The 26,909-nt window shown below is 52.8% G+C and overlaps 1 protein-coding gene and 1 long non-coding RNA gene across 2 annotated transcripts in view; both read left to right on the plus strand.

The window, feature by feature from the left end:
* Positions 1 to 26,909, plus strand: part of LOC144698290 (uncharacterized) — a 493,807-nt gene that overhangs the window by 222,032 nt on the left and 244,866 nt on the right. The gene's annotated exons all lie outside the window — the stretch shown is intronic.
* On the plus strand, positions 15,965 to 23,606 carry LOC144698547 (uncharacterized). The gene is made up of 4 exons (XM_078570480.1): positions 15,965 to 16,047; positions 17,105 to 17,158; positions 18,594 to 19,469; positions 23,351 to 23,606. Exons 1-4 carry the CDS (start codon positions 15,965 to 15,967, stop codon positions 23,604 to 23,606), a joined length of 1,269 nt encoding a protein of 422 aa, XP_078426606.1.

A 26,909-nucleotide genomic window follows, 5' to 3' on the forward strand; every position in this document is an offset into this window, starting at 1 on the left:
ATTGTAGTGACTATTAAAATCTGCTTGTGTGTGTAATTGGCAGTCATTTATATGAAATATCCTGTACACGCAGAAATGGAATTTCAAGATTTTATTTAGTGAAGAATTATAGAGAGTTATAAAGAGAATTATTAAGAGTTAATTATACATGAGTCTAATTTACAATGTAGGCTTTACATTATATTAAGTTTCCATTGAGCTTAGAGCAAGTATTTAGCTGCTTGAAGTGCTGTCTGCACAATAATGATTGTCCAAACTGTCTGTCTGAAGCCTCCTTCCCCCTGCCCCACTCAACATCTCCTGTAACCCCCAGATTTTCACTCTAAGGTCACACCAAGTCTGAGTCATTAAAATGAGGCCTCACTGAGAAAGGTTTGGGAAATGCTGTATTAATAGACTCAGCACTTTGTGTTTAACACAAAGCTGTTTTATTTGCATTTTATCCACAACATTAACCCTTATATCTATCTGGAGTTTATTAACATCAGCAGAAACATACAGCAACGAACATGGTTCAGTCCTGGATGTGATTAACAGCAAAATCCACTTACTGTCGTTACTCATGAATTCGCTGGTGCATCAGCAGGTTGGGTGCCTGAGTGAATTTCTTTCCACATTCGAAGCAGGTGAACGGTCTCCCCCCGCAGTGTGAACTCGCTGGTGTCTGTGCAGTGTGGCTGACAGACTGAATTTGTTCCCACAGATGGAGCAGGTGAATGGTCTCTCCCCAGTGTGAACTCGTAGGTGTCTCTGTAGTGTGGATAACTGAGTGAATCTCTTCCCACACTCAGAGCAGGTGAATGGCCTCACACCAGTGTGAACTCGCTGGTGTGTTAGCAGTGTGGATGACTGAGTGAACCCCTTTCCACATTTGGAACAGGTGAACGGCCTCACCCTAGTGTGAATTCGCTGGTGTCCCAGCAGTGTGGATGACTGAGTGAATCCCTTCCCACACTCGGAGCAGGTGAATGGTCTCTCTCCAGTGTGAGTGTGCTTGTGTATAGTGAGTTGATAAGATTGCCTGAACCCAGCCCCACAGTGAGAGCACCTGAACGGTCTCTCATCAGTGTGAACACGTTGATGCGACATCAGTTCCTGGGAACTTTTACAGCACTTCCCACAGTCTGGGCATTTAAAAGATCTCTCGTCAGTGTGAACTCACTGATGTGTCATTAGGTTCGCTGAATTAATGAATCCCTTCCCACACTTTGAGCAGGTGAATGGTCTCTCCCCAGTGTGAACTCGCTTGTGTGTCAACAGGGTGGATAACTGAGTGAATCCCTTCCTGCACATGGGGCAAGTGAATGGTCTCTCCCCAGTGTGAGTGCGTCGATGTGTTTCCAGCTCTGATGGGGATTTGAATTGTTTCCCACAGTCCTCACATTTCCAAGGTTTCTCCCGGTTGTGATTGCGCTTGTGTCTCGACAGGCCAGATGATTCGCCGAAGCCTCGTCCACACACAGAACACGTGTACGGTTTCTCCCCACTGTGAATGGTGCTTTTTCCTTCCATGTTCAAAATCCAATGATATTCAGGTTACGATAAATTGGGCGACTCCGTCAGATCCTGATGTGATGTTTGGTTTGAGTTTCCTGACTGCAAGTCCTCCCCTTCTAATACTCTGTGAAATTGATTTAAAACAGAAAAAAGGGAGTGAGAGGGAACCCACAAAAACACAAAGGCAGGTTGTGAAATTGAGCTGAATGAATCTGGGAATTTGTGGGTTTGGCACTAGGAAAAAGTGACCATGAAAACTGCTGGATTGTCATAAAAATCCAACTGGTTTACTAATGTCCCTCAGGGAAGGGAACCTGCCACCCAGTCTGGGCCTATAGATGACTGTGCCCTCCAAAGGAGGAGAGAGAGACAGACAGGGGTTGGCGTTGGGGGTGGGAGGGAGAGGAGAGAGAGACAGAGATGAGTGAGACAGCATGAAAAGGAGAGGGATAAAAACAAAAAGTGTTGGAAAATCTCTGCAGGTCTGGCAGCATCTGTTGAGAGAAAAACAGAGTTAACGTTTCGAATCCGTATGACACTGTTTTGGATTTGGTGAAGTAGAGGGGATTTACATTTCTACAACTCGACCAGACCTTCCATAGAATCTCCCAAACCCTCAACCTCCACCACCTACATGGACCAGGGTAGCAGATGTATGTGAACATCATCACCTCCAAGTTGACTTGTCTGACATTCAGTACTGGATGAACAACATTTCCTGCATTTAAACACTGGGAAGAGTGAAGCCATTATCTTCCGTCTCCGCTACAAACTCCACTCTAGATCCACTGGCTCCCTGCAACTGTCTGAGGCCGAGCCAGTCTGTTGAAAAATCTGTGTCACATTTGACCCTGACATGAGCTTCCAAGCACATATCCACATCATCACCAAGACCGCCTATTTCCACCTCAGTAACATCGCCCGACTCCAGCCCAGTCTCAGCTCATCTGCTGCTGAAACTCTCATCCATTCCTTTGTTCCCTCTAGACTTAACTATCCTAATGCACTCCTGGCCGGTCTCCCACATTCAGCCTCCCTGTAATCTTGAGGTCATCCAAAACTCTGCTACCCGTGTGCTTACTCACACCATGTCTTGTTCACTCATCACCCCTGTGCTCACTGACCACCAAAGACTCAGGGTTAAGAAACACCAAAATGTTAAATTCCTCTTCCATATTTTCAAATCCCTATCTATGGAATCTCCTCCAGTCTCACACCCCTTCAATATATCTGCGCTCCTCAAATTCCAGGCTCCTGGGCATTCCTGATTTTAATTGTCCCACATTCAGTGCCCCCACCTTCAGCTGCCAAGCCCATAAGCTCTGCAATTTCCCCCTAAACCTCTCAATACCTTTTTCCTCCTTTAGGATACTCCTTAAAACCTTTTGATTAAACATTCGCTCACCTGCGCTCATGTCTTGTTATGTGGCTCAGTGTCGAATGTTTCTTTATAACATTCCTATCAATCACTTTGGAGCTTCCTATTACACAAAATGTGCAATGTAAATACAGAGTGTTGTTGTTGATTTGGACATATATCACTGCCCCTTCATCATCACTGGGTGAATAACCTGTAACTCCTTACCGAGCAGCATTGTGGGAGCAGCTTCAACACACGGACTGCAGCGGTTCAAGAAGGTCAAACATCATCTTCTCCACAGGCAACTGGGGATTGGCAATATTTGCTGGTCTTGCTAGTGAAAGGACAGGGGAGGGACTAACTGATTTGCTCTTGCAGAGAGCCAGCATGGGCACAATGGACTGAATGGCCTCCGTCTGTATTGTAATCATTCAGTGATTCAGTGACTTGATGAGAAAGGACCTACACTGGAGGCCAGGGACCAACTTCTGTAACCAACACCCACCCTGATTCAAACCAGCTCTTAATTGGTCCGTCTGTGTTTCTAGACTCGGTTCTGTCAGCAACGCCTGCAATAAAATAATAGCAAAATACTGCAGCTGCTGGAAATCTGAAATCAATAGAGCAAATGCTGGAAATACTCAGCACATCAGGCAGTATCTGTGGAGTTAACATTTCAGGGTGTGCAGAATGAATTAGGGGGAATAAAAATGGTGCAGAATTTGTTGGTCAAAATAAGCTCAGAAGTGGAATAGAAATGGACTGTAGCACAGGAAAAACAATTCCTGACTATGAGAGATACTGTGCGAAGATAAAGCTGGGAAGACAGCAGCACATGGTCAGGGGATGGGCAGCAGTGGAAACTTCATTTAGTCACGGTCAGCAGGAGTAACAGTAAAATCCTAAACATAATTAAAATACACCCAGTATTAGAGACAGAGGGAATTAGACAATGGCAGAGAGGTGATCAGGGAGGGCAGAGGTGAAACAGAGCAATAGATGGACATGGATTCAGATCCACAGGAAAGGAGCCACAGAGATGAGAATAAAACTAAAAGCTCTAAATTGTAGATGAATGGTGAAAAATACTCAACTCTGAAACTATCTCACTGTTTTCAATCGGAAAATCTCCCAAAATCACAGGGTGTCCAGGGGGGACTGAGGGGGTCCAGGGTGAGACCCAGTTGGTCCAGGGGGAGAAGAAAGGGGTGCGGGGGGAGACTGAGGGGGTACAGGGGGAGATGTAGGGGGTCCGGGAGGAGTCGGATGGGGTCCAGGGAGAGACCGAGGGAGTCCGGGGGAGACTAAGGGGGTCCAGGGGGAGACTGAGGGGGTCCGGGAGGGACTGAGGGAGTCCGAGGGGAGAATAAGGGGGTCCAGGGTGAGAATGAGGGTGTTCGAGGGGGAGGCTGAGGGTGTCCAGGGGGAGACTGAGGGTGTCCAGGGGCAGACTGAGGGTGTCCAGGGGGGAGACAGAGGGGGTCCAGGGGGAGACTGAGGGTGTTCGAGGGGGAGAATGAGGGTGTCCAGGGGGAGACTGAGGGGGTCCGGGGGGAGAATGAGATGGTCCAGGGGGAGACTAAGGGTGTCCAGGGGGAGACTAAGGGTGTCCAGGGGGAGGCTAAGGGTGTCCAGGGGGAGACTGAGGGGGTCCAGGGAGAGACTGAGGGTGACCAGGGGGAGACTAAGAGTGTCCAGGGGGAGACTAAGGGTGTCCAGGGTAAGACTGAGGTGTCCGAGGGGGAGACCAAGGGTCTCCAGGGGGAGACCAAGGGTGTCCAAGGGAGAAACCGAGGGAGTCCAGGGGAAGACCAAGGGTGTCTGAGGGGGAGGCTAAGGGGGTCCGAGGTGGAGACCGAGGGTGTCCAGGGGGAGACTGAGGGGGTCCGAGGAGAGACTGAGGGTGTCCATGGGGAGACCAAGGGTGTCCAGGGGAGACTGAGGGTGTCCAGGGGGAGACTGAGGGTGTCCGGGGGAGACCGAGGGGGTCCAGGGGGAGACTGAGGGGGTCCAGGGGGAGACTGAGGGGGTCCAGGGGGAGACTGAAGGGGTCCAGGGGGAGACTGAGGGGGTCCCAGGGGATATTGAGGGTGTCCGGGGGGAGACCAAGGGTGTCTTGGGGGAGACCAAGGGTGTCCGGGAGGAGACCGAGGGGGTCTGGGGGGAGACCGAGGGGGACCAAGGGGAGACTGAGGTGTTCGAGGGGGAGACGGAGGGTGTCCAGGGGGAGACTGTGGGGTTCCAGGGGGAGACTGAGTGGGACCAGGTGGAGAGAGGTTGTCTGTGGGGAGACCGAGGGGGTCCGAGGGGAGACCAAGGGAGTCCAGGGGGAGACGGAGGGTGTCCAGGGGGAGACGGAAGGGGTCCGGGAGGAGACTCAGGGGGTCCGAGGGAGAATGAGGGTGTCCGGGTGGATGCTGAGGGTGTCCAGGGGAAGACAGAGGGGATCCGGGGGGAGATGGAGGGGGTTCGGGGGGAGACTCAGGAGGTCCGGGGGGAGACTGAGGGAGTCTGTGGGGAGACCGTGGGTGTCCGTGGGGAGACCGAGGGGGTCAGTGGGGACACTGAGGGGGTCCGGGGGGAGACCGAAGGGGTCCGGGGGGAGACTCATGGGATCCGAGGGGAGACTGAGGTGGTCCGGGGGGAGACTGAGGGTGTCCGAGGGGAGACTGAGGGGGTCCAGGGGGAGACTTAGGGTGTCCGAGGGGAGACTGAGGGGGTCCAGTGTGATACTGAGGGGGTCCGAGCGTAGTCTGAGGAGGTCTGAGGGGAGATTGAGGGTGTCCGAGGGGGAGACAGAGGGTGTCCAGTGGGATACTGAGGGTGTCCAGGGGGAGACTGAGGGTGTCCAGGGGGAGACTGAGGGTGTCCAGGGGGAGACTGAGGGGGACTAGTGGGAGACGGAGGAGGTCCAGGTGGAGACTGAGGGTGTCCAGGAGGAGACCGAGGGGATCCGCGGGGAGACTGAGGGTGTCCAGGGGGAGACTGATGGGGTCCAGGTGGAGGCTGAGGGGGTCAGAGGGGAGACTGAGGGGGTCTATGGGGAGTCTGAGGGCGTCCAGGGGGAGAATGAGGGTGTCCAGGGTGAGACCGAGGGTGTCCAGGGAGAGACCGAGGGTGTCCAGGGGGATACAGAGGGGGTCCAGGGGGAGACTGAATGGGTCCGTGGGGAGACTGAGGGTGTCCGAGGGGAGACTGAGGGGGTCCAGTGTGATACTGAGGGGGTTCGGGGGGAGACTGAGTGTGTCCGAGGGCAGACGGAGGTGGTCATGGGGGAGACCGAAGGGGTCCGCGGGGTGACTCAGGGGATCCGAAAGGGGACTGAGGGGGTCCGGGGTGAGACTGAGGGTGTCTAGGGGGAGACTGAGGGTGTCCAGGGGAAGACTGAGGGGGTTCCAGGGGGAGACCGAGGGGGGTCCAGGCGGAGACTGTGGATGTCCAGGGGGATACAGAGGGGGTCCAGGGGAAGACTGAGTGGGTCCGAGGGGAGACTGAGAGTGTCCGAGGGGAGACTGAGGGGGTCCAGGTGGAGACTGAGGGGGTCCAGGGGGAGACTGAGGGTGCCCAGAGGGAGAAAGAGGGAGTCCAGGCGGAGACTGTGGGGGGTCCAGGAGGAGACTGAGGGGGTCCGAAGAGAAACTGAGCGGGTGCAGGGGGAGACTGAGGGGGGTCCAGGCGGAGACTAAATGCGTCCAGGGGGTCACTGAGGGGTTCCGGGGGAACACTGAGCGGGTCCGGGGGAAGACTGATGGGGTCCAGGTGGAGACTGAGAGGGTCCAGTGGGAGACCGAGGGGGTCCATGGGGAGAACCAGGGGATCCGGGGGGAGACCAAGGGTGTCCAGGGGGAGACTGAGGGGGTGCAGGTGGAGAATGAGGGTGTCCGGGGGAGACCGAGGGGGTCCGAGGTGAGACTGAGGCTGTCCGTGGGGTGACCGAGGGGGTCCAGTGGGAGACGGAGGGGGTCCGGCGGGAGACTGAGGGGGTCCTGGGGAAGACTGAGGGGGTCCAGGTTGAGACCGAGCGGGTCTGGGGGGAGAGTGAGGGGGTCTGGGAGGAGACTGATGGGATTCCAGGTGTCAACAGAGGGGGTCCGAAGGGAGACTGAGGCTGTTCGAGGGGGAGACGGAGGGTGTCCATGGGGAGAATGAGGTTGTCCAGGGGGAGACCGAGGGTGTCCAAGGGGAGACTGAGGGTGTCCAGGGGGAGACTAAGGGTGTCCGGGGGGAGACTGAGGGTGTCCAGGAGGAGACCGAGGGGATCCGCGGGGAGAGTGAGGATGTTCAGGGGGAGACTGATGGGGTCCAGGTGGAGACTGAGGGGGTCAGAGGGGAGACTGAGGGTGTCCAATCGGGACTGAGGGGGTCCGGGGGGAGACTGAGGGGGTCTATGGGGAGTCTGAGGGCGTCCAGGGGGAGAATGAGGGTGTCCAGGGTGAGACCGAGGGTGTCCAGGGAGAGACCGAGGGTGTCCAGGGGGATGCAGAGGGGTTCCAGGGGGAGACTGAGTGGGTCCGTGGGGAGACTGAGGGTGTCCGAGGGGAGACTGAGGGGGTCCAGTGTGATACTGAGGGGGTTCGGGGGGAGACTGAGTGTGTCCGAGGGCAGACGGAGGGGGTCATGGGGGAGACCGAAGGGGTCCGCGGGGTGACTCAGGGGATCCGAAGGGGGACTGAGGGGGTCCGGGGTGAGACTGAGGGTGTCTAGGGGGAGACTGAAGGTGTCCAGTGGAAGACTGAGGGGGGTCCAGCGGGAGACCGAGGGGGGTCCAGGCGGAGACTGTGGATGTCCAGGGGGATACAGAGGGGGTCCAGGGGGAGACTGAGTGGGTCCGAGGGGAGACTGAGAGTGTCCGAGGGGAGACTGAGGGGGTCCAGGTGGAGACTGAGGGGGTCCAGGGGGAGACTGAGGGTGCCCAGGGGGAGAAAGAGGGAGTCCAGGGGGAGACTGTGGGGGGTCCAGGAGGAGACTGAGGGGGTCCGAAGGGAAACTGAGCGGGTGCAGGGGGAGACTGAGTGGTGTCCAGGCGGAGACTAAATGCGTCCAGGGGGCCACTGAGGGGTTCCGGGGGGACACTGAGCGGGTCCGGGGGAAGACTGATGGGGTCCAGGTGGAGACTGAGGGGGTCCACGGGGAGAACCAGGGGATCCCTGGGGAGACCGAGGGTGTCCAGGGGGAGACTGAGGGGGTCCAGGTGGAGAGTGAGGGGGTCTAGGGGGAGAATGAGGGTGTCCAGGGGGAGACCGAGGGGGTCCAGGGGGAGACTGAGGGGGTCCGAGGTGAGTCTGAGGGTGTCCGAGGGGAGACTGAGGGGGTCCGTGGGGAGAACGAGGGGGTGCAGGGGGCGACTGAGTGGGGGGTCCAGGGGGAGACCGAGGGGGTCCAGGGGGAGACTGAGGGGGTTCGAGGAGAGACTGAGGGTTTCCAGGGGGAGACCGAGGGTGTTCGAGGTGGAGAATGAGGGGGTCCAGGGGGAGACCGAGGATGTTCGAGGGGGAGAATGGGATTGCCCGGGGGAGACTGAGGGTGTTCGAGGCGGAGAATGAGGGTGTCCAGGGGAGACTGAAGGGGTCCAGGAGGGGACCGAGGTAGGCCAGGTGGAGAAGGGAGGGGTCCGGGGGGGAGACTGAAGGGGTCCAGGGGGAGATGGAGGGGCTCCGAGGGGAGACTGATGGGGTCCTCGGAGAGACCGAGGGGGTCCGGGGGAGACTGAGGGAGTCCGAGGGGGCACTAAGGGGGACCAGGGGGAGACTGAGGGGTTCCAGGGTGAGACTGAGGGGTTCCAGGGGGAAACTGAGGTGGTCCAGGGGAGACTGAGTGTGTCCATGGGGTGACCGAGGTGTTCCAGTGGGAGACTGAGGTTGTCCAGTGGGGTGACAGAGGGGATCCAGGGGGAGACTGAGGTTGTCCATGGGGAGATGAGGGCTTCCAGGGATAGACTGAGGGTGACCAGGGGGAGACTAACGGTGTCCAGAGGGAGACTGATGGGGGTCCAGGGTGAGACTGAGGGTGTCCAGGGGGAGACTGAGAGGGTCCGAGCGGAGTCTGAGGAGGTCCGAAGGGAGATTGAGGGTGTCCGAGGGGGAGACCGAGGGTGTCCAGTGGGATACTGAGGGTGTCCAGGGGGAGACTGAGGGTGTCCAGGGGGAGACTGAGGGTGTCCAGGGTGAGACTGAGGGTGTCCAGGGGAAGACTGAGCGTGTCCGGGGGCAGACTGATGGGGTCCAGGGAGAGACCGAGCTGGTCCGGGGGGAGACTGAAGGGGTCGAGGGGGAGAATAAGGGGGAACAGGGGGAGACTGAGGGGTTCCAGGGGGAGGCTGAGGGGGTCCAGGGTGAGACTGAGGGTGTCCGAGGGGAGACTGAGAGGGTCCAGGAGGAGACTGAGGGGGTCCAGGGGGAGACCGAGGGTGTCCAGGGGGAGACTGAGGGTGTCCAGGGGAGACTGAGAGGGTCCAGGGGGAGACTGAGGGGATCCAGTGGGTGACTGAGGGTACCCAGGGGGAGACTGAGGGTGTCCAGGGGGAGACTAAATATGTCCAGGGTGAGACTGAGGGTGTCCAGGGGGAGACTGAGGGTGTCCAGGGGGAGACTGAGGGTGTCCAGGGGGAGACTGAGGGTGTCCAGGGGGAGACTGAGGTGGTCCAGGGGGAGATTGAGTGTGTCCGGGGGGAGACTGAGGGAGTCCAGGGGGAGACCGAGGAAGTCCAGGGGGAGACTGAGGGTCACCTGGGGGAATCTGAGGGTCACCAGGGGGAGACTAATGGTGTCCAGGGGGAGACTGAGGGGGACCAGGGTGAGACTGAGGGTATTCGAGGGGGAGACTGAGGGTGTCCAGGGGAAGACTGAGAGTGTTCGAGGAGGAGAACGAGGGGGTCCATGGGGAGACTAAGGGGTCCAGGGGAAGACTGAGCGTGTCCTGGGGGAGACTGATGGGGTCCAGGGAGAGACCGAGGGGCTCCGGGGGGAGACTGAAGGGGTCCGAGGGGAGACTAAGGGGAACCAGGGGGAGACTGAGGGTGTCCATGGGGAGAATGAGGCTGTCCAGCGGGAGACAGAGGGTGTCCAGAAGGAGACCGATGGACTCCAGGGGGTGACAGAGGGTGTCCAGGGGGAGACCGAGAGGGTCCAAGGGGAGACCGAGGGGGTCCAGGGGGAGAGTAAGGCTGTACGAGGGGGAGACGGAGGCTGTCCATGGGGAGACTGAGCGTGTCCAGGGGGAGACTGCGGGGGTCCGGGGGGAGACTGAGGGGTGTTCAGTGGCAGACCAAGGGTGTCCAGGGGGAGACAGAGGGGGTCTAGGGGGAGATCGAGGGTGTTCAGGGTGAGACTGAGGGTTTCCAGTGGGAGACCGTGGGCGTTCGGGGGGAGACCGAGGGTGTCCCAGTGGAGAGCGAGTGGGTCCAGGGGGAGACCGAGTGTGTCCAGGGGAGACCGAGGGTGTCCGGGGGGAGACTCAGGGGGTCTGGGGGAAGTCCGAGGGGGTCCCTGGGGAGACCGAGGGGATCCAAGGGGAGCCCGAGGGGGTCCAGGGGGAGACTGAGGGTGTCCGGGGGGAGACCGAGTGTGTCCAGGGGGAGACCGATGGTGTACGTGGGGAGACTCTGGGGGTCCGAGGGGAGACTGAGGGTGTCCGGCGGGAGACTGATAGTTTCCAGGGGAAGACAGAGTGGGTCCGGGGGGAGACAGAGGGGGTCCAGGGGGAGACCGAGGGCGTCCGGTGGGAGACCGAGTGGGTCCGGGGGGAGACCGAGGGGGTCCGAGGGGAGACCGAGGGTGTCCAGGGGGAGACTAAGGGTGTTCGAGGGGGACAATGAGGGTGTCCATGGGGAGACTGAGGGTGACCAGGGGGAGACTGAGGGTGACCAGGGGGAGACTAAGTGTGTCCAGTGTGAGACTGAAGGTGTACAAGGGGAGACCGAGGGGTTCCAGGGGGAGACGGAGGGGGTCCGGGGAGAGACCGTGGGGGTCCGGGGGGAGACCGAGGGGGTCTGAGGGGAGACCGAGTGGGACAGGGGGAGACCGAGTGTGTCCTGGGGGAGACCGAGGGTGTCCGGGGGAGACCGCGGGTGTCTGGGGGGAGACCGAGGGGATCCGAGGTTGTCCGAGGGGAGACGGAGGGGGTTCCGGGGGGAGACTGAGGGGTTCCAGGGGGAGACTGAGGGGGTCCAGAGGGTGACTGAGGGTGTCCAGGGGGAGACTGAGGGTCACCAGGGGGAGACTAATGGTGTCCAGGGGGAGACTGAGGGTGTCCAGGGGAAGACTGAGCGTGTCCTGGGGGAGACTGATGGGGTCCAGGGAGAGACAGAGGGGCTCTGGGGGGAGACTGAAGGGGTCCGAGGGGAGACTAAGGGGGACCAGGGGGAGACTGAGGGTTTTTGAGGGGGAGACTGTGGGTGACCATGGGGAGACTAAGGGAGTCCGAGGGGAGACTGAGGGTTTCCGAGGGGAGACCGAGGGTCTCCAGAGGGAGACCAAGGGTGTCTGAGGGTGAGACCGAGGGGGTCCAGGGGGAGACCGAGGGTGACCAGGGGGAGACTGAGGGGGTCCGAGGAGAGACTGAGGGGGTCCAGGTGGAGACCGAGGGGGTCCAGCGGGTGACTGAGGGTGTCCAGGGGGAGACCGAGGGGGTCCAGGGGGCGTCCTAGGGGGTCCAGGGGGAGACTGAAGGGGTCCAGGGGGAGACTGAGGGTGTCCAGGGGTAGACTGAGGGGGTCCGGTGGGAGACCGAGTGGGTCCGTGGGGAGATTGAGGGGGTCCAGGGGGAGACTGAGGGTGTCCAGGAGGGAGACAGAGGGGGTCCAGTCGGAGACTGAGGGTGTCAAGGGGTAGACTGAGGGGGTCGGGCGGGGAGAATGAGGTGGTCCAGGGGGAGACTGACGGTGTCCAGGGGGAGACTGAGGGTGTCCAGGGGGCGTCATAGGGGGTCCAGGGGAGACTGAGGGGGTCCAGGGGAGACCGAGGGGGTCCAGGGGGAGATCATGGATGTCCGAGGGGGAGACCGAGGGAGTCCAGGGTGAGACCGAGGGTGTCTGAGTGGGAGACTGAGGTCGTCCGAGGGAGAGACTGAGGGGGTCCAGGGGGAGACTGCGGGTGTCCAGGGGGAGACCGAGGGTGTCCAGGGGGCATCCTAGGGGGTCCAGGGGGAGACCGTGGAGGTCCAGGGGGAGACTGAGGGTGTCCAGGGGGAACCTGAGGGTGTCCAGGGTGAGACTGAGGGTGTCCAGGGGGAGACTGTGGGGGGTCCAGGGGGAGACTGAGGGTGTCCAGGGGAGACTGAGTGTGTCCAGGGGGAGACTGACGGTGTCCAGGGGGAGACTGAGGGGGTCCTATCGGAGTCTGAGGAGGTCCGAGGGGAGACTGAGGGTGTCCAGGGGGGGACTGAGGAGTTCCGGGGAGAGACTAAGGGTGTCCAGTGGGAGACTGAGGGGGTCCGAGGAGAGACTGAGGGTGTCCAGCGGGAGATCGAGGGTGTTCGAGGGGGAGAATGAGGTTGTCCAGGGGAAGACTGAGCGTGTTCGAGGAGGAGAATGAGGGTTGCAGGGGTAGACTGAAGTGGTCCAGGGGGAGACTGAGGGGCTCCGGGGGGAGACTGAAGGGGTCCGAGGGGAGACTAAGGGGGACCAGGGGGAGACTGAGGGTGTTCGAGGGAGAGACTGAGGGTGTCCAGGGAGAGACTGAGGGTGTCCAGGGGTAGAATAAGGGTGTCCAGGGGGGAGTCAGAGGTGGTCCATTGAGAGACTGAGGGTGTCCAGGGGGAGACTGAGGGTGACCAGGGGGAGACTAATGGAGTCCGAGGGGAGACTAAGGGGGACCAGGGGGAGACTGTGGGTGTTCGAGGGGGTGACAGAGGGTGTCCAGGGGAAGACTGAGGGTGTTCGAGGGGGAGAATAAGGGTGTCTATAGGGAGGCTGAGGGTGTCCAGGGTGAGACAGAGGGTCTCAGCAGGTCTGGCAGCATCGGTGGAGAAGAAAAGAGTTGACGTTTCAAGTCCACATGACCCTTCAACAGAACTGAGTGTAGTAAGGAGAGGGGTGAAATATAAGCTGGTTTAAGGTGGGGGGCGGGGGGAGAGAAGTTGAGGGTGGGGTGGTTGTAGGGACAAGCAAGCAGTGATAGGAGCAGATAATCAAAAGATGTCACAGACAAAAGGATCAAAGAGGTGTTGAAGGTGGTGATATTATCTAAGAAAAGTGCTAATTAAGAATGGATGGCAGGACACTCAAGGTACAGCGCTAGTGGGGGTGGGGTGGAAAGACTGACAAGGTATTAGTTGTAGATTTAAAAATAATGGAAATAGGTGGGAAAAGAAAAATGTATATAAATTATTGAAAAAAACAAAAGGAAGGGCGAAGAAACGGGGTTGGGATTCGGGGAGGGAGTTTAAGATCTAGAGTTGTTGAATTCAATATTCAGCCTGGAAGGCTGTAAAGTGCCTACGCGGAAGATGAGGTACTGTTCCTCCAGTTTGCGTTGGGCTTCACTGGAACAATGCAGCAAGCCAAGGACAGACATGTGGGCAAGAGAGCAGGGTGGAGTGTTAAAATGGCAAGCGACAGGGAGGTTTGGGTCTTTCTTACGGAAAGACCGCAGGTGTTCTGCAAAGCGGTCGCCCAGTTTGCGTTTGGTCTCTCCAATGTAGAGGAGACCACATTGGGAGCAACGACTGCAGTAGACTAAGTTAGGGGAAATGCAAGTGAAATGCTGCTTCACTTGAAAGGAGTGTTTGGGCCCTTGGACGGTGAGGAGAGAGGAAGTGAAGGGGCAGGTGTTGCATCTTCTGCGTGGGCATGGGGAGGTGCCATAGGTGGGGGTTGAGGAGTAGGGGGTGATGGAGGAGTGTACCAGGGTGCCCCGGAGGGAACGATCCCTACGGAATGCCACCAGGGGGGTGAAGGGAAGATGTGTTTGGTGGTGGCATCATGCTGGAGTTGGGGGAAATGGCGGAGGATGATCCTTTGAATGCGGAGGCTGGTGGGGTGATAAGTGAGGACAAGGGGGACACTATCATGTTTCTGGGAGGGAGGAGAAGGCGTGAGGGCGGATGCGCGGGAGATGGGCCGGACACGGTTGAGGGCCCTGTCAATGACCGTGGGTGGTAAACCTCGGTTAAGGAAGAAGGAGGACATGTCAGAGGAACCGTTTTTGAAGGTAGCATCATCAGAACAGATGCGACGGAGGAGAAAGAACTGAGAGAATGGGATGGAGTCCTTACAGGAAGCGGGGTGTGAGGAGCTGTAGTCGAGGTAGCTGTGGGAGTCGGTAGGCTTGTAATGGATATTGATGGACAGTCTATCATCAGAAATTGAGACAGAGAGGTCAAGGAAGGGAAGGGAAGTGTCAGAGATGAACCATGTGAAAATGATGGAGGGGTGGAGATTGGAAGCAAAATTAATAAATTTTTCCAAGTCCAGACGAGAGCATGAAGCCGCACCGAAGTAATCATCGATGTACTGGAGAAAGAGTTGTGGGAGGGGGCCGGAGTAGGACTGGAACAAGGAATGTTCCACATACCCCATAAAGAGACAGGCATAGCTGGGGCCCATGCGGGTACCCATAGCCACACCTTTTATTTGGAGGAAGTGAGAGGAGTTAAAGGAGAAATTATTCAGTGTGAGAACAAGTTCAGCCAGACGGAGGAGAGTAGTGGTGGATGGGGATTGTTCGGGCCTCTGTTCAAGGAAGAAGCTAAGGGCCCTCAAACCATCTTGGTGGGGGATGGAGGTGTAGAGGGATTGGTCGTCCATGGTGAAGAGGAAGCGGTTGGGGCCAGGGAACTGGAAATTGTTGATGTGACGTAAGGAGTCAGAGGAATCACGGATGTAGGTGGGAAGGGACTGGACAAGGGGAGAGAGAAGGGAGTCAAAATAACGAGAACTGAGTTCCGTGGGCAGGAACAGGCTGACACGATTGGTCTGCCGGGACAGTTCTGTTTATGGATTTTGGGTAGGAGGTAGAAGCGGGCTGTCTGAGGTTGGGCGACTATCAGGTTGGAAGCTGTGGGAGGAAGATCTCCAGAGGAGATGAGGTCAGTGACAGTCCTGGAAACAATGGCTTGATGTTCAGTGGTGGGGTCATGGTCCAGGGAGAGGTAGGAGGAAGTGTCTGCGAGTTGACACTCAGCCTCCGCGAGATAGAGGTCAGTGCGCCAGACAACAACAGCACCACCCTTGTCAGCGGGTTTGATGACAATGTTGGGGATGGACCTGAGAGAATGGAGTGCAGTAAGTTCAGAGAGACAGATTAGAATGGGTGAGAATAAATAAAAGTTGGTCACCAGGAAATCCAATGCCTAATTCAGAAGCAACGTCTTTAACCAGAGATAAAAGCAGAAAATGATGGAAATACTCAGAAAATCTGGGAATTTCTGTAAATTGAGAACCAGAATTATATTTTCAGGTCTTTCCACTGATCCTGTACAGTTCCGCTGACAAGTCACAGACCTGAAATGAAAACTATGGCTGTCCAAAGACGCTACCAGACCTGTTTAGAATTCGAAAATGTTCCGTTTTTATTTCAGATTTACAGCATCGCTTTCCTTTTTTCTTCAGAAGAGAATGTAGAGCCCATTGCCAGAAGCATTAGAGGTCCAAGTCTGTGCTGGACACGCCTAGGTAAAGTCACACTGTGAAAACATCATTCAGCAGCTAATTATGGAAAAAGGTTTACTCGATCATCTGATTAGTTGACACAGCAGCAGTCACATCTGATGGAGAAAATTGACTGATTTCATGCATGGGAAGGCATTTACTCAGTTTTGCCAGCAGCGAACAATCCAGCTATAAAAGTTCAAAGGATTTGCTCCGCAATAGGCGCATTCTTACTGACAAGACGGAGTTTAAATGTTTGGTGTATGGAAGGAGAAATCACTTCTTCACCTCACCTGCGAAGAATCCATATCTTACTGTAGGGGTTTGTTCTGTTGTTAATTACACCCAGGACAAAAGTATGGTAGAGGCCGATGCAATTTATTGTATCAATTAATTGTATAATTTAAATCATAACCATAAATCTGCAATTACCATCGGATCATAAAAATATATTGGATAATTAACTATATCCTCCCACCCAGCATTCAATGCGGGACAGAATGTGCCCTATCCGGAGCGCCATGGTCTTACGCATGCGCATTGAGGAGTCTGATTCGCACCTGCGCATTGCGGGCTCTTGGCTGAGCATGCGCAGTGCTGTCCCGTGACTGGAGCCGCAGAAAGTGGGTGAGAAAATGGCGACTGGAGCAGAATAACAGAGTTAGTGGGTGGGCGGGAGGAATGGAGCCAGCGGAGTGGGCAGGGAGATTTTATAAACACTTGGTGCAGGCCGCAGACCCTTAATAAGAAACTACAGGCCCCGCGTTTGCAGCGAACAGACCGGAAATGACTGGGCCTCTCCCTCTGCTTGGCCCGGGGGCGCGGCTGTGCAGCAGGGCGCATGCGCGGTCATCCTGGTCCAGGTAGCAGGAGGAAACAATGTTGTGAATATCCTGGACTGACAGGGATGGATTTTGGAAACTCCTTTTACAGGGGCTTAGAAGGGGAGGATTTACACACAGCAGACTCAAACCAAGAGAAATATTTCTCAATTTCTGCCCTGGACTGACAGTGATTGATTGTTTTGTAATCTTTTCATAGGATATAACTTGGGAATGATTTGCAGACGGGAAACCAAACATAAGATCAAGATCTGACAGACACACTGGATTCATCAACCTTTGAGAGTAAGTAATGAGTTTCAGGTCATTATCACTCATTGTGTAAAATTTTTGCTCACACCCCTCCTGTAAATCTTGCTTCATAACTTAAATCTGTGTCCCATAACCCTTTTATGATCAGATAATGTGAACAGCTTTTCTTTAACTACCTCATGTAAACCAATCATTAACTTGTATACCTCTATCAAATTTCCCCTCAGTCTACTTTGCTCCAAGGAGAACTACACCAGTTTTTCCAAACTAATCTAAAATCCTTCACCCGTTGAACCACTCTGATAAGTCTCCTCCGCACCCTCTTAAGGACCCTCACATCCTTCATAATGTGTGGTGATCAGTGGTTTACACAAACCCAGATGTTCTGTGTCCATGTCTGTGATGTCATCACACATCGACAATTACACTGTGACATCAGCACACATCGATAATTACACTGTGACATCAGCACACACCGACAATTGTGCGGTGACATCACCGCACTCCAGGGTATTTCCTCAACTGGTAGATTTTTCTCTGACTTCAGTGCTTCTGATATCTTTCCAGCTACAGTCTCCGACAGGAGTTTCCAAAGCTGAAAAGAGTTAAATTGTTTCACAGGTGAGTAGTTTTGACAACTCATCTACAATTTGGAGCTTTTAGTTCTTTGTTATCTGTGTGAGGTCTGACAGCTCTGCAGCTGGTGTGACTCCTTTACTGTGGATCTGATTCTGTGTCCATCCATTGCTCTGTTTCACCTCTGCCCTCCCTGATCACCTCTCTGCTGTTTTCTAACTTTTTCTGTCTCAAATAGTGGGTGTATTTTAGCTCTGTTTAGGATTTTATGGTTACTTCTGCTAACTGCTGCCCTGACCATGTGCTGCTGACTTACCAGTTATAGCTTCCCACCATGTCTTTCATAGTCAGGAGTTGTTTTTCCTGTGCTATAGTCCATCTCACTTCTACCCCTGAGCTTATATTGATGATCAGATTCTGCATCATTTTTATTCCCTGTAGTTCATTCTGCACCCCTGAAATGTTAACTCTGTTTCTCTCTCCACAGATACTTCCTGACCTGCTGAATATTTCCAGCATTTTCTCTTTTTATTTCAGATTTCCAGCAGCTGCAGTATTTTGCTATTATTTTATTGGCAGGCAAAGTTACTGAGGTGGAAATTGGCGATCTCAGTGATATGTAGTCAGAAGCTCAGCTTAGGGTGAAATATGACACTAAGACTGTGAACAGCCTGGCTCAGCCTCAAAGTTGTCAGAGAGATGGATGGCATTGATGGTCAGGGAGTGGAGTTTGTAGCAGGGACTGAAGACAATGGCTTCAATCTTCCCAATATTTAAATGGAGGAAATTTCTGTTCATCCAACACTGGATGTTAAACAAGTTAGGATGGTATGTGACTTGGAGGGGAACTTGGAGGTGATGGTGTTCACATACATCTACCCTGGTCCTTCTAGGGGGTGGAGGATGAGGGTTTGGGAGATGTTGGTAGAATTGCAGATGCATAAAGTCCCTTTCCTTCACCCCCTGCCTCTCCCATCTCCCTCTCTATTTCCCCCAGTAGATGCTGGTGTTTTGTATAGTCCCTGACCAGTTGGCAAGTTCCCTTCCCTGAAGGACATTAGTGAACCAGTTGGGTTTATATTACCATCCAGCAGTTTTCATGGTCACTTTTTCCTAGTGCCGGCCCCAAAAATTACCAGATTCATTCACCTCAATTTCACAACCTGTTTTTGTGTTATTGTGGTTTCTCTCTCATTCACTTTTGTCTATTTAAACTATTTCCCTAGAATTTTCAATTGGGAAACCCAATGTTTCATCAGAATCTAACGGTGTCGCACAATTAGTCGTAAACTGAATTTCATCGGATTTTGAACATGGAAGGAAAAAGCACCGTTCACCGTGGGGAGAAACCGTACATGTGTTCTGTGTGTGGACGAGGCTTCAGCCGATTATCTGGCCTGTCAAAACATAAATGCAGTTACAGTGGGGAGAAACCATGGAAATGTGGAGACTGTGGAAAAGGATTCAATTATCCATCCAGGCTGGATACTCACCAGCGCACACACACTGGGGAGAGGCCTTTCACTTGTTCTGTATGTATGAAGGGATTTATTGATTCATCCACCCTCCTGAGACACCAGCTCATTCACACTGAAGAGAGGCCGTTCACCTGCTCCGAGTGTGGAAAGGGATTCACTTGGGCATCCAGCCTGCTGAGGCACCAGCGAATTCACTCTGGGAGGATGCCATTTACCTGCTCCGAGTGTGGGAAGGGATTCATTCAGTTATCCAACCTGCTGACACACCAGAGAGTTCACACTGGGGAGAGGCCATTTACCTGCTCCGAGTGTGGGAAGGCATTCACTCAGTTATCCAACCTGCTGACACACCAGCGAGTTCACACTGGTGAGAGGCCATTTACCTGCTCCGAGTGTGGGAAGGGATTCAGTCAGTCATCCACCCTGCTGAAACACCAGAGAGTTCACTCTGGGGACAGACCGTTCACCTGCTCCGAGTGTGGGAAGAGATTCACTCAGTCATCAAACCTGCTGATACACCAGAGAGTTCACTCTGGAGAGAGGCCGTTCACCTGCTCCGAGTGCGGGAAGCGATTCACTCAGTTATCCAACCTGCTGACACACCTGCGAGTTCACACTGGGGAGAGACCATTTATCTGCTCCGAGTGTGAGAAGGGATTCGTTAATTTATCCGATCTGTTGAGACACCAGCGAATTCACACTGTGGAGAGACAGTTCACCTGCTCCCACTGTGGGAAGGGCTTCACACAGTCATCCCACTTGCTGAGACATCAGCGAATTCATACTGGAGAGAGGCCGTTCATCTGTCCTGTATGTGGGAAGGGATTCACTGTGTCCTCTGACCTCCTGAAGCACCAGCGAATTCACACTGAGGAGAGGCCGTTCAGCTGCTCCAAGTGTGGTAAGGGATTCACCAGGTCATCCCAACTGATGAGACACCAGCGAGTTCACAAATAACGAACAGGATGTTGCTGTTAATCACATCCAGGACTGAACCTTGTTCATTGTAGTCTGTTTCTGCTGATGTTAATAAACTCTAGCCCAGTTATTGGGGCTAATATTCTGGATAAGGACAAATTAAATATATTTGGGTTAAATATAGCATATTGAGTCTTGTTAATATCTCTAACACAAGTTAGTTTCTCTGGAAGGGCTCTCTCCTCCATCCTCACCTCTAACAACAAGTGTAAGGAGCTCATGGAGGTTCTTTGTCACTAAGATTGAGACAATCCGATTAGCTGCCTCCGCTGCTTCCCTCCCTTCCACTAGCCCACTGGGACAAACTGCCTCTATAATGTTCCACCTTGTCCAAGCCGTGAACCCACATCTTTCATTAGCTTCTCCCCCATCTCCCTTCCTGCCCTCTCAGTGGTCATCTTGTCCATGAGACACACCTCCTGCTCCATCGACCCTATTCCCACTAAACTGCTGATCCCCCAACTTCCCCATGTTCACTGATATTGTTCACAGTTCTCTCTCTTCTGTTACTATCCCTCTCTCCTTCAAATCATCACACTTTCCTCAAAAAACAATTACTTAATTCTACTGTCCTTGCAAAGTATTGACCCATCTTCAACCCCCAGTTCCTCTCTGAACTCCTGAAAAGTGTTCACACCTCCCAAATCCGGCTCCATCTTTCCCAGAACTCCCTGCTTGAATCCATCCAATCAGGTTTCTGCCCCTGCCACTGTACTGAAACAGCTCAGATCAAAGCCACCAATGACATCCTATGTGACAGTGACAAAGGGAAACTATCACTTCTCGATCTGTCTGCAGCCCTTGACAAGGTTGACCACACCATTCTGCTCCAACACCTCTCCACTGTCATCCAGCTGGGTGGGGCTGCTCTCTCCTGGTTCCATTCTTCTCTATCTAATCATAGTCAGAGAATCACTTGGAATGTCTTCCCTTCCCACTCCCACAGTTACCTCTGGTGTCCCCAGAGGATCCAACTTTGGCCTCCTTTTATTTCTCAGGAAGACTTTTAGGATGAAGGATAAGCATGGCAAGTTTCAGGAACCTTGGATAACGAAGGATATTGTGAGATTATTCAAAAAGAAAAGGGAAGCATTCATAAGGGTTAGAAGGCTGGGAACAGATGAAGTCCGTGGAGAATACAAAGAAAGTAGGAAGAAACTTAAGCAAGGAGTCAGGAGGGCTAAAAGGGGTCATGAAAAGTCACTGGCAACCAGGATTAAGGAAAATCCCAAGGCCTTTTATACATATGTAAAGGGCAAGAGGGTAGCCAGGGAAAGGGTGGGCCCACTCAGGGACAGAGGTGGGAGTCTGTGTGTGGAGCCAGAAGAAATGGGAGAGATACTGAATGAATACTTCTCATCAGTATTCACCAAAGAGAATGACTTAGCGGTCGATTTGTCTAGGGAAGAGTTTGTAGATAGCCTGGATCATGTTGAGATCAAAAAAGAGGAGGTGTTAGGCGTCTTGAAGAATATTAAGGTGGATAAGTCCCCAGGGCCAGATGGGATCTTCCCTAGAGTACTGAGAGAGGCAAGCGAGGAGATTGCTGGGGCCTTGACAGAAATCTTTGTATCCTCACTGACTACGGGTGAGGTCCCAGAGGACTGGAGAATGGTCAGTGTTGTTCCATTGTTTAAGAAGGGTAGCAAGGATAATCCAGGAAATTACAGGCTGGTGAGCCTTATGTCAGTGGTAGGGAAATTATTGGAGAAGATTCTTCGTGACAGGATTTACTACCATTTGGAAGCAAATGGGCGTGTTAGTGAGGGGCAGCATGGTCGACGATGGAAGGGCAGTGGATGTTATATACATGGTTTTCAGTAAGGCCTTTGACAAGGTCCTTCATGGCAGACTGGTAAAGAAGGCAAAGTTGCGCGGGATTTGAGGTGAGCTGGCAGGATGGATACAGAATTGCCTTGGTCATAGAAGACAGAGGGTAGCAGTGGAAGGGTGCTTTTCTGAATGGAGAGCTGTGACTAGTGGAGTTCCGCAGGGATCAGTGCTGGGATCTTTGCTGTTTGTGGTATAAATGATTTGGAGGAAAATGTAACTGGGCTAATTAGAAAGTTTGCAGACGACACCAAGTTTGGAGGAGTTCCAGATAGTGAAGAAGATTGTCAAAAGATACAACGGGATATAGATCGGTTGGAGACTTGGGCGGAGAAATGCAGATGGTGTTTAATCCGGACAAGTGTGAGGTAATGCATTTTGGAAGGTCTAATACAGGCAGGAATTACACAGTAAATGGCAGAACCCTTAAGTGTATCGACGGGCAGAGGGATCTGGGTGTACAGGTCCACAGGTCGCTGAAAGTGGCAATGCAGGTGGATAAGGTAGTCAGGAAGGCATATGGCATGCTTGCCTTCATTGGCAGGGGTATTGAGTATAAAAGCTGGGAAGTCATGCTGCAGCTGTATAGAACCTTGGTTAGGCCACACTTGGAATATTGCATGCAATTCAGGTCACCACATTACCAGAAGGATATGGAGGCATTGGAGATGGCGCAGAGGAGGTTTACCAGGATGCTGCCTGGTCTGGAGGTTATTAGCTATGAGGAGAGGTTGGAGAAACTCGGATTGGTCTCACTAGAGAGACGGAGATTGAGAGGCCACTTGATAGAAGTTTACAAAATTCTGAGTGGCATGGACAGAGTAGATAGTCAGAAGCTTTTTCTCAGGGTGGAAGAGTCAATTACTAGGAGGAAATAGATTTAAGGTGATAGGAGAAAACTATAGAGGAGATGTGCAGGGCAAGTTTTTTACGCAGAGGGTAGTGAGTGTCTGGAATTCGCTGCCAGAGGAGGTGGTGGAAGCAGGTACGATAGTGGTGTTTAAGAGGCAGCTTGACAAATACATGAATAGGATGGGAATAGAGGGATACGGACCCTGGAAGTGCAACATGTTTTAGTTGATGGGCAATATGATTGGCGCAGGCTTGGAGGGCCGAAGTGCCTGTTCCTGTGCCGTACTTTCCTTTATTCTTTGTTCTTTGTTAACATTCTCCCCACAGCAACATCATCTGAAAACACAGAGTCAGTTATCACATGGACACTGACAGTGCCCAGCTCTACCTCACCAACACCTTTCTCGACTTCTCCACTTTTGTTAAATTATCAGACTGTTTGTGGATGTGCAGAAATTGTCTCCAATTAAATTTTGGGAAGATTGAAGCCATTGTTTTCATTCCTGAGCTACCAACTCCATTCTTTATCCTATTTCTATCAGGTCATCTCTCAGCCTTCTCTTTTCTAGAGAAAATAGCTTCAGGCTGTTTAGCCTTTCCTGGTGATTATAATGTATCTGTTTTTGGAACATTTGTGAATGAACTTTTATGTCCCTGGCCTTTGCGACGCCTGACAGCAGTTTCAAGTCTGTCTGACCCTTCTTCAGAGGGTGTCTCTATTGGACAGAGCGGTTTCTGGGCCACAGATTATTGTGGGATTTTGAAAATGGGAGAAGAAAGCACCATTCACAGTGTTCTGCGTGTGGATGAGGTTTCAGCCGATCATCTGACCTGGTCAAAACATAAATGCAGTCACAACTGAAAGCAGTTGTGCAAATGTTGACAATGGGAAGGGATTCTTTTACCCATCGAAATTGGAAACTCATTGGACCGTTCACACTGTGGAGAGGCCATTGACTTGCTTAAAGTGTCAAAAGGGATTCACTCCGTTATCCCACCTGCAGACACACCAGCGAGTTCACAATGGGGAGAGGCCATTCATCTGCGCTGTGTGGAAAGAGATTCATTAATTTATACAATCTGATTGCACATCAAAGAGAGCTTTTAAATGTCAAGACTGTGGGAAGTGCTTTACAAGTTCTCAGGAACTGATCCGCCAGCAATGTATTCATTCTGATGAGAGACCGTTCAGATTCCTTCTTTATGGGACTGGATTCAGGCAATCATCCCACCTCTCTCTACACAAGCGCTCTCATACTGGGGAGATGCTGTACACCTGCACCGAGTGTGGGAAGATATGCATTCAGTCATCCCACCTGCCGAGACATCAACGACTTCACAACGAACTACAGTGATTGGATTTTGCTGTTAATAATGTACAAGAATGAACTATACCCATTGGGGTCTGTTTCAGCTGATGTTAATAAACTCCAGCCCAGTTATAAGGTTAATATTCTGGATAAAGCTCAAATAAATCAACATTCTGTCAAACACAGAGGATGTTGAATTTTTAAAAACATCTCTAACACAAGTTAGTCTTTGTTTCGGACTCTCCCTCTCCCTTGTCTCCTGCATCCACACCTCCAACAAGTGTGAGGAGCTCATGGAGCTTATTTGTCACTAAGACTGTGACAATTGAGATCAGCTGCCTTTTCTGCTTCTCTCCCTCCCATGAGCACATCCTTGTCCCCGACATCCTTGCAATTCGCATCCAATCTCTGACCACTCTTCCGTCTCCAAAATCATGCTTACCTCCCAAATCCACACACAATGGTCCTGGAACTTAGGGGTAAAATGACATTGTGAAAGGATTGTTCACCGGCTGAATTGTCACGTTCTTACTGACAAGACAGAGTTTAAATGTTCTGTGTATGGGAAGAAAAAATAATTGTTCACACCGCCGACTGAGACTCCAGTGAGTTCACATCTAAATGTCGGTAGTTTAACTGCAGTTATTTACACCCGGGACAGTATTATGGCAGAGGACCCATGCACTTTGTTTGTCATACCAATTGACTGAATAATTTTATATATTGGTATTGGGCTTCATTCGTCATCGGATCACAAAACATAATTTTCTATTCAAAAAAACACCTCTCAATGGCAGCCTGGTTACCCAACCTTCAACAGGGGCCAGAATGTGCCCTATCCTCACAACAGGAGCTCCCTACACATGCGTATTAGGGTGTGTGCTTGGAGCATGCGCAGTGCGGCCCGTTTCATGAGCATGCGTAGTACTGGTCTGTGACTGAAGCTGCTCAGAGCGGGTGAAAGAATAAAAACAGAATTACCTGGAAAAACTCAGCAGGTCTGGCAGCGTCAATGGAGAAGAAAAGAGTCGATGTTTCGAGTCCACATGACCCTTCAACAGAACTGAAGTATAGTTAGGAGAGAGGTGAAATATAAGCTGGTTTAAGGTGGGAGGTGGGGGGTGGGGGTGGGGTGGAAAGACTGACACTTTTCCCTTCCTTGACCTCTCTGGCTCAATTTCTGATGATAGACTGTCCACCAATATCCATTACAAGCCTACCAACTCCCACAGCTACCTTGACTACAGCTCCTCACACCCCGCTTCCTGTAAGGACTCCATCCCATTTTCTCAGTTCCTTCGCCTCCGTCGCATCTGTTCTGATGACACTACCTTCAAAAACAGTTCCTCTGACATGTCCTCCTTCTTCCTTAACCGAGGTTTTCCACCCACGGTCGTTGACAGGGCCCTCAACTGTGTCCGGCTCATCTCCCGCGCATCCGCTCTCATGCCTTCTCCTCCCTCCCAGAAACATGATAGGGTCCCCCTTGTCCTCACTTATCACCCCACCAGCCTCCGCATTCAAAGGATCATCCTCCGCCATTTCCGCCAACTCCAGCATGATGCCACCACCAAACACATCTTCCCTTCACCCCCCCTGGTGGCATTCCGTAGGGATCGTTCCCTCTGGGACACCCTGGTCCACTCCTCCATCAGCCCCTACTCCTCAACCCCCACCTATGGCACCTCCCCATGCCCACGCAGAAGATGCAACACCTGCCCCTTCACTTCCTCTCTCCTCACCGTCCAAGGGCCCAAACACTACTTTCAAGTGAAGCAGCATTTCACTTGCATTTCCCCTAACTTAGTCTACTGCATTCGTTCCTCCCAATGCGGTCTCTTCTACATTGGAGAGACCAAACGCAAACTGGGCGACCACTTTGCAGAACACCTGCGGTCTGTCCGCAAGAAAGACCCAAACCTCCCTGTCGCTTGCCATTTTAACACTCCACCCTGCTCTCTTGCCCACATGTCTGTCCTTGGCTTGCTGCAATGTTCCAGTGAAGCCCAACGCAAACTGGAGGAACAGCACCTCATCTTCCGACTAGGCACTTTATAGCCTTCCGGGCTGAATATTGAATTCAACAACTTTAGATCTTAAACTCCCTCCCCCCATCCCCACCCCGTTCCTTCCCTCTCCCTTTTGTTTTTTTTTCAATAATTTATATAGATTTTTCTTTTCCCACCTATTTCCATTATTTTTAAATCTACAACTAATACCTTGTTAGTCTTTCCACCCCACCCCCACTAGAGCTGTACCTTGAGTGTCCTGCCTTCCATTCTTAATTAGCACTTTTCTTAGATAATATCACCACCTTCAACACCTCTTTGATCCTTTTGTCTGTGACATCTTTTGATTATCTGCTCCTATCACTGCTTGCTTGTCCCTACAACCACCCCACCCTCAACTTCTCTCTCCCCCCGCCCCCCCACCTTAAACCAGCTTATATTTCACCTCTCTCCTAACTATACTCAGTTCTGTTGAAGGGTCATGAGGACTCGAAACGTCAACTGATTTCATCTCCACCGATGCTGCCAGACCTGCTGAGTTTTTCCAGGTAATTCTGTTTTTGTTTTGGATTTCCAGCATCCGCAGTAGCTTTTAGCTTTTTGTTTTTAAACAAAACCAGAATTACCTGGAAAAACTCAGCAGCATCGGCGGAGGAGATGGCGGCCGCTAACCTGTTTATGAAGCTTCCTCACCCACTCTGCCCACTCCATTACCCTCCTACAATCTGCCGTTTATACCTGTTTGCGGAGCTGCGATCACCACTTCCCTGTCGCTGCAGTACCCACACTGCGCATGCTCCAGTCGGAAACCTCCACTGCGCATGCTCAGTTCACCACCGATCACTGCGCCTGCGCAGGGCACTCCTGCAGTGAGGATAGGGCACATTCTGTCTCGCTGCGAATGCTGGGTCAGAGCCCCGCCATTGAAACCTGATACTGTTGAATTTACAATTATATTTTGCGATCTAATTACGATTGGAAGCATAGTGCCAAGAAAGAAAATTATTGTTAAAGTAACGAACACAACAACCCAAGTGCAGAAGCACCATATTTCTTTCCAGCAGAACAAGCCCTGATAGTTAGATATGAACTCACTGGAATCTCAGCGGCTGTGATGAACAGGCGATTGTTTTTATGGAACTTTAAAACTGTGACCTGCCAGTAAGAAAGTGCCGATTGTGGATCAAATGCTTTCAACTTTTAAAGCTGGGGTGTTAACAAGTGGTGAAACTGAATAAACCCGATCGCACAAATGAACTATTTGAATGGTCTCTCTCTGATGTTACTGTGCTGCTGTGTCAATAGGTAATCAATGCTGGCCTAGCCAACGACGCCCACA

This window comes from Cetorhinus maximus, chromosome 23, assembly GCF_964194155.1.
Source record: "Cetorhinus maximus chromosome 23, sCetMax3.hap1.1, whole genome shotgun sequence".
Lineage (NCBI taxonomy): Eukaryota > Metazoa > Chordata > Chondrichthyes > Lamniformes > Cetorhinidae > Cetorhinus > Cetorhinus maximus.